Source organism: Gallinula chloropus (genome assembly GCF_964237585.1).
Source record: "Gallinula chloropus genome assembly, chromosome: 23".
Classification (NCBI taxonomy): Eukaryota; Metazoa; Chordata; class Aves; order Gruiformes; family Rallidae; genus Gallinula; species Gallinula chloropus.
In genome coordinates, this window is record NC_140108.1 from 8,105,407 (window position 1) to 8,118,753 (window position 13,347).

Genomic DNA, 13,347 nt, shown 5'->3' on the forward strand with positions numbered 1-13,347 from the left:
TTACCTACTACTAATGGTACCTGTGTTAATTCAGTACTGAATATTATTTTAGTCTTTCTGAAAGATAAACCATTTGGGAGATAAAATTCTCATCTGTTCATGGTGGAGCTGTGCAGTGGGGGACTGGAGGGCATTTAATTGAAAACCAGTGGCTAACTTTAACAGGAGCTTCTGCCATGCTCTGAAAGCAGCAGTGGTCCCTCAATGCCAGGCTGGCAGGGGAGAGGTTTTTCTGCACAGCCCACAGTTGGAATTCTGCTTTTCTACTTTGGGATATTTCCATTTTACCTGCATTCCCAACAGACCCTTGGGTTTTGCTTCCCTTCCCTTCCCTGGGCTTCCCCCGAGTCAGAATGAGAACCTCACTCACTTAAGCCTCCCAGTTCCACAGTGGAACAAGCTTGCTTGGCCCACACAGGTTTTAGCTCCAGGTGTCTGCATCTGTGCATACTGTTTTATCTTGTGGAACCAGTACCTCTTGCCCTTCACCAAGTATCCTGGGATATCCTCATTGTCAGGGTGGGGGTAATTCTTTGTCATTCACCTTAAACTGATGCTGAGCTCAGTTACACTCCGTGGTACATGTCCCTGCACTGCTTGGGTAGCTGGCAATACTCTTTATGTATGTTTTGGCTACTCTGTGTAGTAACACCTATAGGACAAACCCGTGAGTAATGCAGAGCTCCAATGAAGAACCCTCTTCCTGCCTCTGTGATCTACTGGAGCTGTAATTTTGGTATTATTTAAACAAGTCTGTACAGGAGAAGATCAAACACTAACTGTTCAGCTACCACTGTTTCATAAGGACAAGTGAGCACGCAGCTTCTGCCCCGAAACAGCTGCGAACCAGGCGCCCCAACCTTCCTGCCCTTCCTCCACCCCCCTTGTCCCATGACTGCTCCCCCATTTCACATCCAGCTGTGCTCCACACAAAGACGACATGAAGACTCATGAAAACAATGACTCTGCTGATGTGTGACCATTGTTAGGAGGAGGCCTCAAAACTCTTCTCCAGAATAGGGGATGTTTCACTTCTTTCAACCTTGTTAAGTGGCAGCTCAGGGTAGGGTGCTGAACTGTGCACTTCAGAGACACACATCAACTGAGAAGAACACACTGGTGGTTTTGTGTCTTCAAATAAAACTTCATTACAACCACAGAAACACTATGGATACTGAATTATAATTATTTTCAGATCACTAAGGTGGCAGAAACTCCTGTGCTCAACCAGCACCACACAAGCACATCAGACTATAGTCCCAGACAAACCATTCAACACCAGCTGCTCTGCCCAAATATCCACAACAAGACACACTGGCACCAGTTTAAACTCACGTTAGACACAAATCACCTTTTAACAGTCTTCCAGTAACAAGTTTTGAACACGACACTATTAGAAGATTCTGCCTCTTTCTGTGATTTCCCAGAGGAATCTGCAGCCAGGATCGTGCAAAGACAGCTCTCTGCTCCACCCACTGAGTAATCTTCCTTCACTCTGAGTCAGTTACAAGCTGGAAGGGTTAAATCAAGAGAGAGACACCTGCTTCTAACCCACAGTGTATATATGACTTCTGGTTTTCTAACTGGAGGCAAGTACTTCAGTGGGTGGAGGTGCGAATAAAGCCTCTGATGGCATCTCTTGGGCCCAAGTATTCCATATTCTGGACCATTTTAAACTCAATGGGTGGCACCTATTAATTCTTAATTAAGCCTGGAAATTCTTGTCTGGCAACAAATGAAAAAAACAAGCTGACTTTGATGTACAGACTAGAAGCAAGAGATGAAGTTGCAGAGTTTGTATGTGTACTCTAGGTGTATTTATCTATAAAAGGAGATGCTCGAGCCCTCGTGCTGCAGTTATACCAGCATGAAACACCACCATTGATCCAAGCCCACAGAAATCAACAGAAATTATTTCAAAGGATTTTGGCTCAGGTCTTGCAATGTGAAACTACTGAGACTCTCAAATTGTCTATGCTGCAAACTCCCACACATTGTATAGATAACATGTCCTACCTTTAATGAGCCAACGGGGAGAATGGAAGCAGCCTAGCCATGACAGCACAGAGCTCAGCATTGGGCTGGTTTTGACTCTCCAAGTTAATCATCTTTTAATACTACAGAAAGGTCTGTACACAGTCAAAAATCATCTCTCTGCCAACTTCACTGTAGGTTGCCCAGACTGCTTAGAAAACGCTGAGCTTCAAAGGGTTTCAAAGCAATTATCAAATTACTCCATTAAAATAATAATAATAGTCCCTGAAAGCACACAAGAATGCAGACACACTTCTCCTCTGCGGGATTCACGCAGAAGAAGTTGTTGCTCTGACACATTATCAGAAAAATCCTTCTCTGAGACTCAAATGGGACTCACCCTCCTCATGTCCCTCGCGGTTCCTCCGTCGGTGTCGGTCCCGCCGGTGGCTGATGACTGACTCTGTTCCTGTCTCATTGTCCAGCCCGTCCCGGCTGCTGGCAGCGTTGGGGCTGTTTGAGAACAAAAAGGAACAAACAGTGGAGTCATCTCTTTTGGGTTTTTCTTTCTGATAAAAAGCAGTTGCAATCTGAGCATGTTGGTTTAGAAGCCAGAAAGCTGTTCCACAGATCAGCTGCAGTTTTGCTGCAGCACTGTAAGCTCCAGGTCCCTTCCACATGTCCTCAACTGTTTGAAAGCTGCACCTCATTAGTGCTGTGCTGGCATCTCTGTAAGGCCCAGTGAAGGACCACTGTGAGCATGTGAGCTTTGGGAAAAAGCAGAAAGATCTTGATGATGATCTCAGTGGCCAGATTTCTTCCACTCTGCTTTTTTGAGGGCTCTGCTGAGAGTCACTTTCTCACTACTACAGCTAGCCAGAACAAAAGGTTTCCAAGAGGAGCAGAGAGTTTCTCCCCATGGTTTGGGGCCATTTTCTGGGATGAATCTAAACCAACAGCAATGATGGCTCCACACTTCATCTTCCACACGCTGAGGAAGGGCCACTTCTCAGTTCACATAAACCAGACTGGATTCCAATAGACAAGTGAAGCCTGCTAGCCAAGAGCAGTGGCTGGGACAGAGCACACTGAATATGTAACACTGCTTATTTGCAACCATCTGTTTCAAAATCTCTGCTGAGATAAAAAAGATCAGTCATGTTAAAAGCTGAGTTGGCTGAAGGAAAGGGGAAGATGGAGATGCTCTTTTCCCCCTCCTGACCAGAACTGACTTGGCTATTTAGTTTTCCCCTCAGACTCAGGCTCCTTTATGTATCTCTGCTGTTCTTCCAGTCAAGAAGGTACCTCAAAGTGCTCACTTGGAAAGAAGAGAGAAAAACCTCTTGGAGTCCTGGCAAAGGCCACAGCTCATGTTAACAGACTAAACTGGGGAAAGTGAGCCAAAGCTCCTGAAAATATAGCAGGACACGATCAGTGAAAGATTTTCCTTACAAACTCACTGGCCATACTCCTCCTCTCTGTCCCACAAGTGCCACCCAGTTATAAAGGAGTCCCAATTCACCCCCTGCACCTGTTACTTATGCCTGACACATCCTCCTTATGCACACAGAGTGTCCTGGAATTCCAGGAGGCTGGAGCACACCACCACACACCTTTCACAAGGGCACTAGGCTACCAATGATCTAACCAACTGGTCCCCTGGGCTTCTGTGCAGCTGGAGGCAGAATTGGGGTGTGTGTAGGCACACCATACAGTGTGACACTGCAGAGGGCTGCTGAAAAGCTGTTGCACACCCACACACTTTGCACTAGTGAAATGCACTGACATGCCCACGAGAGACATGAGGAAACCGAGGCTGTTGTTCAAGGAAGCCACTGGCTGCACATTTCAAGCCCTAAAGAAGCCAACAAAACCCAGGGATGTATTTAAGTGTCATCAGTGTATCTGCATTTCGTGCTTCGGTCCAGTGCAACTGAAAAGGGAAGGAGGGTGACAGTTCCCTACGGTGACCCTGGGAGGCTCCCGGACACCTCAGCAGCACCATCTGGTGACTACTGCGGATACCTGCGGCTGCTGACTCACCTACACCGGGCGGTCTGGACCCTAAGGGAGGGTGCAAAGGGAACGTCACGCTGAGCTGTTTCCTCTCTCATGGCTGAGCCAATTCACCTCACTGTTCAGCGCAGTCCCCCAAGAGCTGTGTAAGAAAGGTAGCTCAGAGGTCACTATTCTCAACCCACTCACACGCCTCCACCACTCAACCAGGAGCAGCCTCATCCATTCAGATAAACATGGATTTGGCAACCACTAAACAGCAGCAGTGGAGCACGAAATACAGGGTGAACTTCAGGACCCTCATCAAGGAGGAAAAAAAGCAAGTGTTCTTTGGATCTAATCAGAGATGAAGCAAAATATCAGTGTTGTCAGGCAGCTAGTTGGGATTACCTGTTCACCCCTGAGAGCAGCTCAACTTGCTTAGTTTATCCAAGAGAAACAAGTAATTTCAAAATACCTTGGATGCTTTATTGCTTGGAAACTGTAAACCTACAGAGGGTGTGTTTTAAAATGAAATTCTGTTTCACTCTTAGAATTAATGGCTTCATGCAAGTTAACTGAGATACTCTGCTTGTGCTAAGGAAATAAACTCAGGTCATCAGTAGAGTCTCTTCTGGGTTGAGAAATACAACAGAAAAAGACACCACAAAACGTTAAGACATTTACCTGTAATGAGAAGAATCAAAAAAGGCATTAGAGAGAGAATAGGTTTTAGCCCAGAAGACCTCTTCACAAGCCAAACTGTCTACCACAGTTTAAACAAAACAGAAAAAAAGGAGTGGGGGAGAGAGAGAAGGAAGGTGGTTTATCTAAGAACAAGAGCACAAGCCAGAAAGCACAACCTCCAGGGTTGCTACTGCTGACTCAGCACGACCTGCCTACGTTACTTCAGCCCTTCAAGGATTCCCAGATTTGCCCTGTCATCTGAAGATACCATCAGCTGCAGCACTGCACTGACTGACAGCAAGCAGACACAAGGTGTTTACAGCCCTGGGGGAGACTGCAGGTGCACCAGCAGCACACAGCTCCCGTCACATGGGTCTGAGTACACAGAGATACCTGCAGTGAGTGGTTCCCCAAACACAGCCCTGTCCCTAACCTACAGTGGGATTACTTCTTTCACATGAAGTTTACTGTGCAGCTGTCACACGCAGGTGTTGGTCAAGAAGACAAAGAACTAGTCCTGTTGGTGTGCCACGTGACTGTGCTGTACAGGCCTCTCCCAGTGCACAGAGCACAGCTCATGAACGCAGGAGGGCAGCACAGCCCCTGCAAGGCACACAGACAGCAGCTCCACAGACTTCTGTACCCTCTAGAAGGCATTCATCTGCAGGAGACTCATACACAACACTGCGGGCCCTTCCAGGTGATAGGCACCACAGGTAAAAGCTGGAACTGGAAAGGTGCTGCCCTCACTAAAAGGCATCTTTCCTTGCTGGAGCTGAAATGCTCTGAGAGGTGGGGGAGCCACCATCCCTGGAGGTATTCAAAACACATGCAGCTGTGGCACTCCAGGACATGGTTCAGTTGACACGGTGGGACTGGGTAGACAGCTGGACTTTGTATCTTAGAGGTCTTTTCCAACCTCAAAGATTCAGTAGTTCTATAAAGCAATGGACACAGGGAAATCAAGACTCTGGTTCCTTTCTCCAAACACACACTGAGACCACAGGTAGAACCAGATCCTGGTTTAAATCCTCCCTGTGCAAATTCAGACAGTCTCCAAGAAAATGAGGGCATTCTGAGGAAATACACAGGCTCTGCACACCTAACAGGAATAACAGGGCTACCATGGAATCAGATGGCTCCCAGCCTGGCTACCCACAGCCTGGCTACTCGCAGCCCAAGCTGCTACCTTCAGCGTGCAGTGGCTTCATTCCTTATGTATGTTTTAGCTCCTGATACCAGTGTTGTGCTGGCTCTGCACACTACATAATTATACATAACGAGCAATAAAAGGTTGTCATCCATACACTATGAAAAGCATGTTGGACTCTACTAAACTCTTCCACAGTGGGTCTCAAAACGAGGTATTTAGGATACATATATCATTGTTAGAATAAGAGATGTATTCTATACAGGGTTTTTGTCTTCACATCCCCCTTTTAATTCCTCAGTTCTAATAAGTATATTATTTTTCTAACAATAAATAGCTGGTTTGCAGCAGCAAGGAGAAAGGTGGGGTAGAGAGAGACAGATACTGTACTTTTTGGTTTAAAATATATTTTAAAAGACAACTGGTGCTTACTGGAAGGATGGAGGCCGGGAGTCTCCAATGCCACCTGTTCTCTCAATGGGAGGTGGAAGGTCGGTGTGGCTCTCGGTGCACTGGGAGCCTGTGTCAGAGTGGGAGCTTTCAGCCAGGACCAGCTGCCAACAGAAAGAAGAGAGTTACACACAGCCCTGCAGCCTCAGCACCCCGACGTGGGGTGTGCACTGATACTGTGTGATCTGAGGGGAACTAGAGCAAAGGTGTGTGCTTGGTGCCCAGCTGCAAGGTACAACTCAGGTAACACTCAATCTGAACACATCCCCAGGCAGGACACACACAAAGCTCCTCACAAGCACAACTCATTTTCTCCTCTCAGAACAAACGAGCACACCAGGCAGGGGGTGTGTGTGTGTGTGTGTGTGTGCTTGTGACTCAGCACCACAGAGCCTCCTAAGCACACAGGGCATCCGTGTTCCTAGCAAAAGGCATGCAGGCTGCAAGGCTGCACACTCAGCCTGGTGACAAAACCAAAAGGAAGAGGTGAAATCTGACAGTGTGACACCCCAAACATGGTGTGACTTTGTACACAGAGACCATCAAACCCCCCATCTGGTCTGCACCAATGACCACATCTCAGAGTTGTTACCCATCTGAATTACAACCAAAACCCCTGACTTGAACTAGTGACCTAGAAGTAAAAAGGTGTTTGTATATCCTACTGCTACTCCCCTGAGACACCTCACGACACAACAAGGTCTCACCTTCCCTCTATTTCCAGCTGTGGAAGAACTAGCCCTGTAGAAGATATTCTAACCATAATTAGTTAATTTATCAGGGAATAATTCTAACATAATCATCAGATAGATGCCAGCTGTTAAAGAAGGGGATGGAGAAGGAGAGGGAACAGGATAGGAGGGGACTGGTGTTCAGGATGCAGTGTATTACTCCATAAACAGGAGAAGGCAAACACACACAGCCTGGCAAAAAGGAACTGCCTGAAGACAAAACACTTCCCCAGCACCACATGGAGCCCACTGCATTATTCAAACTCTCTTATCACCAAAGCAAGAGCAGCAGAGGAAACACTGAAGGGAAAAATAACACAAGCTTCCTAATAACTTGGTAATTAAGGTTTCTTTCTTTCAGGTGGGGAAGTTAGCAGGAGATGTTTGGAAAGCATGTTGGCATTAGGGAGATGCAAGAACGTCTCTGAGCTTGGCTCATCCCCTGAGGAGTCTCTGCACAAGGCCTTTCACTAACAAAATCAAACCAAGGCACAAAAATGAAGAGAAGAAGAGCACAAAGATGACACTGTGTGTAATGCACCCCCTCACACTGGAAACTGGACAGAGCTGTGCAAACAGCACCTGGCCTGAGCTCTCTGGAAGCAGCAAAACATGTTCCTCCTTTCTGCTGACAGCAACACCTCTCAAAGATGTGCTTGGTACGAAGTCAGGGATGAGCCAACAAGACAAATCCTTTCCAGATTTCAGGATATATTCTCTTTGGTACTTTGCTGCTCCTGGAAGAAGAAGTCTTGGTGAGCAGACCCCATTACCAAGCCATGCCCACCACACCGACTGAGGCTCCACATCATCTCTGGAGCCTTGCTGAGCAGAAGCAAAATCCACAGCAGCAAAACTCACCCCCTTCTGTGAATATTGTCCCTGGGCTGTGACTTCCTGATGGATAAAGCACTGGGTACCCTCTCTGTATTGACCATCAGTGGGATTAGGGTCACAAGCAGCCTCAGGCTGTGCCATTACCATCAAAAAGGGAGGAGGGCAGCAGAAATTCCCCACACTGACCTTCCAGCCACATTCAGGAAACAGCATGTTTTAAACTTCAATCACTTCACTACCAGATATAGAGAACCTGGGATACATCCAGAGTCAAGAAAACAGAGCAGCACTATTCCTGTTTCCAGGATTTGTTGCACTAGAGAAGAAACCCTGCAGAAGATGACAGCACACACAGCAGGATTCTTGACTGCACTGGCCTGCTGACCCTTCCCAAATGCCAAAAGCATCAGAAAGGCAGCACAGGACACAACACTGGAGCACTGGACTCGGCTGGGGCTTCACCGTGATGTAGCAGCCATGGCTCTCACCAGGCACCTCACAAAATGCCTTCAACCTGGGGAAGGTGTGATGGTGACTGCAGAAAAGGAACAACTGGGGGCTGAGGGGGGGTTTTCACTTGTCAGAATTCACGTCACTGCCCTGCTAGACGTGTGGGCAGGCAGGACTGCTCCCCCCTTTGCCATGCTGGCTGCGAGCTCCTCATTTCCTCCAACGAGTGACTCTGACTCATTAAGTGTCCTATCAGCAGTAAGATAAATTGCATTCTTTTCTTTGACAAGCTATGGCAGGAACAAACCCCTCCAATGCTGCACCACGGAGCAGATCACACACCACTGGGCTGACACATGACAGACTCCTCACCCTGCTCCCCTGGGAGAAGCCGCCGTAACCCCGCTCCCCGGGCAGCCGCCAGCGCTGGTAACTGCATTTCACCCCTCAAGCTCCCCATGCAGTGGTGAATGGCAACAGCACTTTGATCGACCTCTTATCTGTGCTGGCACTGGGAGCACAGCTGTGGGCTGTGGAACTGCTGCTGGCTTCCACCCACCCAAAGGGCTGCATTGCCATGGGAAATGGGGACATCACCTGCGTGCTGCACGTGGAGGAAGTTCAAATGAAGGTGTGTGGAACTACCTGACTCTTGATTCAGTTCACTCCATGATGCTGAATGCTGTTTGCTTTTCTCAAGTGAGGTCCTTCACCACTGAACCTCTCCCCAGACGCAGAGGGAGCCCATCAGTCCTGCCATGTTAGGCAAGAACCTTACGTTCTTCAGCATCCCCAGTGATTCCCACACAGCCACCTCCAATTCCTGACAGGCAACAGTGTGCTGTGCAGGTGAACTATGCTGCCACAGCAAAACATGCAGCCTACTCATGCTGCTTCCCTTTTCCCAGCACCACCAGCACCTGCTGGGAACAGATACCTTGGAACTCATTTGCAGAAGTGTTTGGTCCTCACTGCTCACCTCAGCAACCAGACCTCCAGTCCAGAGTCCCACTGCAGGCACAGAAGCAACCTTCACACCAGTCCATTCTGCAGGTTATAAGCAAATTCAAGCAATGGGAGAGCAGTTAGTGGGAAGATGGCCAGGCTCTCTAATGCAAGCAAGACTTGAGCTCCCCAGTCTGAGCCAAGCAGTGACATCGAGCCAGTGAATGTTTATGGTGTCAGGAGAAACCTCTTCTTCAGTTACTGCTACTGATCTCCAGTGAGCCCTTGGATCAACCATTTCACCTCTCTGTAGCTTTATTTCCCTTTCCCCCCACACCCCATTTGCTTATGCTTTTCACCTAATTACAGCCAGGAATGCCCTTCATGGCACTCAGCACACAGCAGAACATCTTCAGCTCACCAGGCATTAGCATTAAGCCAGCTCAAGGCATCTGGCTGGTGAGCATTCATGGCTGAAGGCACCAGACAAGAACCTGCCTAGGAAGGGAAAAGAAGGAACACTAGTACTCTCTGCTTCCATATTCTCACCTGGCTGAATATTTATTAGCCTCCCAGCATGAAAACTACAATATTGAAATTCTCACTCCTAGTGAGAGCAGCAGCAGTTCTTGGTATTCCTCTTGGCTCAGGGAGAGGTGAGGGGACTGGTCACAGTAATTAAAGAAACACCCCAAAAGAGCCATTGGTGGTTTTGACAGTAACTTCAGAACAGCCATGCACATCTAAAAGCTGAAAGCAATTATTTCCTGTAAAGTCAGAGGCATCTCAAATCCCAAGTCAAGGCTTCAGGGACAGGGACCGTTCCCCACAGGAAGGCTGCTGCTGAAGGACCAACTGCCCAAAAGGACCTGCTGACACGGCCCTTTATTCCACCAGGAATCCTGTCCAAGGCAACAGGACTCCACATGAGGTTTAGCTGAGTAACAAGAACTTATCTGTGCAGATAGATTAGGCTTCCCCCTTTTTTCCTGCTGAAAATTACCGCTCATTTGCCTGGGGTTTGCTCCAGCCACAGTCCATGGATACTCAGAGAATACAGGATGAAGGTGATAAAATCAGAAGCAGCAGCAGCCTCAGAAGAATAACTTTAAGAAAAGTGTGACTGCCAGGTAAAGGGTGACCTTCAGTGTTCAGAGACAGACAGATGCAGACTGGGTTTCAAAATAAAACCTGTCAATTCTGTATGTGACTTTATCATCCAGCACCTGCTCTCATTTTAGAAAAGGCATTGTATCTTCCTGAAGTCAGCACCTCAGGTCACTCCCAGGTTCTGCTAAGCTCTGGAGTATTTGTTTATGGCACAGTATAGCAGGCTAGCTGTGAGAAGTTCAATTTCACTCACTGACACTTTGTAGCAAGAAATCTCTAAACACAGGATTACCTGTCTCTTGGAGAATGGTTGGAGTAAAAATGGGAAGGAAAACAAAGGATCTGCAAGCCTACAGTCCAGGTCTCACACTTCCAGGTTTTTTTAGCAGGTTAAGTGTTTTTCTGAGAGCTTACATGTTCCTCACCCCAGTTAACACCAGGTCCCTGTGTGCAACACAGCTATGGGAAGGCCTGGGTTGAGCATACCTGCTCCTGTAAAAGACAGCAAGTACTTCTGCCACATCACTAATGATGCAAGATTTCCTTACCAGCCCTCCCTCCACCTGGTGCTGATCACTCAGAAACAGGATGGCACCTTTCAATTAAAACCTGGATTCAATCTGAGAATTCTTGTGCACATCAAACCACAGCCACCCAACACTACTGGAGCAAAGAGAAGACTGTAAAATCAGAGAGCTCTGCAGCCTCCTCATGCAGCACATTGCTTCCTCTTTTCTTCAAGTCCCCCATCCTTCACATTAACTGGTTTGCTTCCTCCCCATCCCTTTCTCATATTGACCCTAGTACTCCAGCACTGCTGCCCCTTAGAGGGGTTTCCTTCTCTCATACAAGGACTCCAAACCTCCCCTAATAACTCCTGCAGGTACCTTACAGCTTAGGAATGTTTTCAGTGATCCCACCTCCCTTCTTTATAAGCTCTGAACGTGATGGGGAAAGATCTACATCACAACATCGTGCTAATATCCTCTTTGCTTTGGGTCAGGCTTCATGCACAGCTCTCTCTTTTCTCCTGTGTGATAATTCAGTCTATCAGCAGATCAATGAGGGTATAAATCATCTGGGAAGAGAAGAAACAGGTCCTGAAATCAGTTCATGTTATAGGTAAGAAAGGAACAAAACTGTTTCTGTGGATTTCCATTCCCTGTGCTGAGCAGCAGCAATACACTCTGCAAAGATCATTTAACGACCCTGGAGCTCCTGTGTTGCCTTCTATGGGAGAAGAATAAATGGCTCTACCCAACAATTTTAATTGCAACTGCAAATACAGCATCTGAAAAGCCAACACACAAACAGCACGAGCATTATCTGTTGGCACTGGGATAACAGAGAAGGGAAAACCCAAGGAGACAGCCTGACACAGGGCTCTGACATCACTGCTAGCCAATGGGAAAGACTGCACATTCCCACAGCCTGGCAGGGAATCGTTCCCAGATGTTGCAAAGCCTTCCTAAAAAACCCAGATAACAGCCAGCCCACCCTGTGCAAACTGCTGCTCCCAGCTGGCAGCCACCCCGAGCCAATTCTGTCCACGTTCCCAGTTTCCACTGGGAAGGCTGTCCCTGAGCCCTGCAGAGACACCACAAAGACACTCTGAGCTTCCACAAAAAGCCTGAGGGTAACGTGTTCTCTTCCATATTTGCCCAGATTGCCTGGTCAGGACCTGAACCTGAAAATTCAAAAATGAGCAAACAATTCTGCTCAGGTAAGTGGTCCCAGAGAACTCCAATTATACCCTGAGAAAACCACCCCCTGTGCTCTCTGTGTCTGTGTGTGTCTCAGCACAAGGGGCACGTGGATCAGCTGCTTTTGGCAGAAGATGTTTCTGTAAATTAGTTTATTGTAATAAGCACTAGATGAAAAATTCTGCCACACAATTAATGCTGGTCTCTAGAATTGGTGAAAAACCTTAAAGTCAACCACTGAAAAGCAATCTAGTGAGCTGTCCTAAATTATTTAGCCCTAAAAAACAAAACCAAACCAAAACACCAACAAACCCCACAAAAATACCCACCCTGAAATCAAAAGGACAGGATCTAAGATGCAGAGGGGAAAAAACCAAGCAGGGCACAGGAGGGATGGGGAGGATGTTTACACAGCTAATGAGAAGCAGTGATTTTAATTCAATACTAATCTAGCTGTACACTGAGTTCCCAGGGCAGCAAAAACAAGCACCAACTAAAGACCTGCAGATCCTCCCCTGAACATTTCCCCCTGTGGAAATCAGTCCTGCATATGACACCAAGATCAAAGTTCTTACCTGTGACAAATAGAAGGATTCAAATGTTATTAAACCAGATGAAAATCTCAAATTTCTAAATGCCAGTCATCATGTAAACTTCAAAGTAGCCACTGCATCAGTCAAGAGGGGTGTGGGGGAGCAGACAGCTGAGCTACACTGTGTGTGGGTAACGCTCCACTTTGAAATACGTGGTCCTGATGTGGAATACAGGCACAGACACTGCAGCACATGCAGTGGGGACAACAATTACCACAGATGGTTCCCTGACAAAAACCCAAGCTGGCTGCTACCAGCTGATACACAGTTTGTAACACAAAGAAAAGCTCTGGCCCCTCCTGAAAAAAACCAAACACTAAACAAACCTGAAAAGGGAAGAGCCCTACCCAAAACAGAGTTTGTCCTAAATGTGAAGACCAACTTTGCTAGCCTTGAAAAATATGTATGCAATTATCTGTTAGGTTCCAGTGAATAAGATATTAAAGGGTTCAAAACTGTGAGCAATTAACTTACAGTACGATTTACATAAAACTCCTCCAGTAATTAGCAGCAAATAGAAGCAGATAAGCACTGCAATTTTATGGGTGTTAGTGTGGAAACAGTCATTTGCAATTCATAACGCAGGTCAGATGCGGTGTTTCAGCTGCAGAAGGTGCAGTCTGTGATTCCCAAGAGCAATAAATCCAATCCAAACTGGTGGGATACGTAGGAAAGAGGCTAAATCCTTTGAAGCAAGCTATCCATCCATCTATCTATCCATC

At 47.1% G+C, this 13,347-nt stretch overlaps 1 protein-coding gene across 2 annotated transcripts in view; it reads right to left on the minus strand.

Moving 5' to 3' along the window:
* Positions 1-13,347, minus strand: part of DVL1 (dishevelled segment polarity protein 1) — a 77,266-nt gene that overhangs the window by 24,826 nt on the left and 39,093 nt on the right. For both annotated transcript variants that reach the window (XM_084274511.1, XM_084274510.1), the window contains exons 3-4: positions 6,239-6,360; positions 2,375-2,487 (exon numbers count right to left, since the gene is read on the minus strand). In XM_084274511.1, the coding sequence (XP_084130637.1) occupies positions 2,375-2,487; positions 6,239-6,360 (235 nt within the window). The remainder of the gene's footprint in view (positions 1-2,374; positions 2,488-6,238; positions 6,361-13,347) is intronic.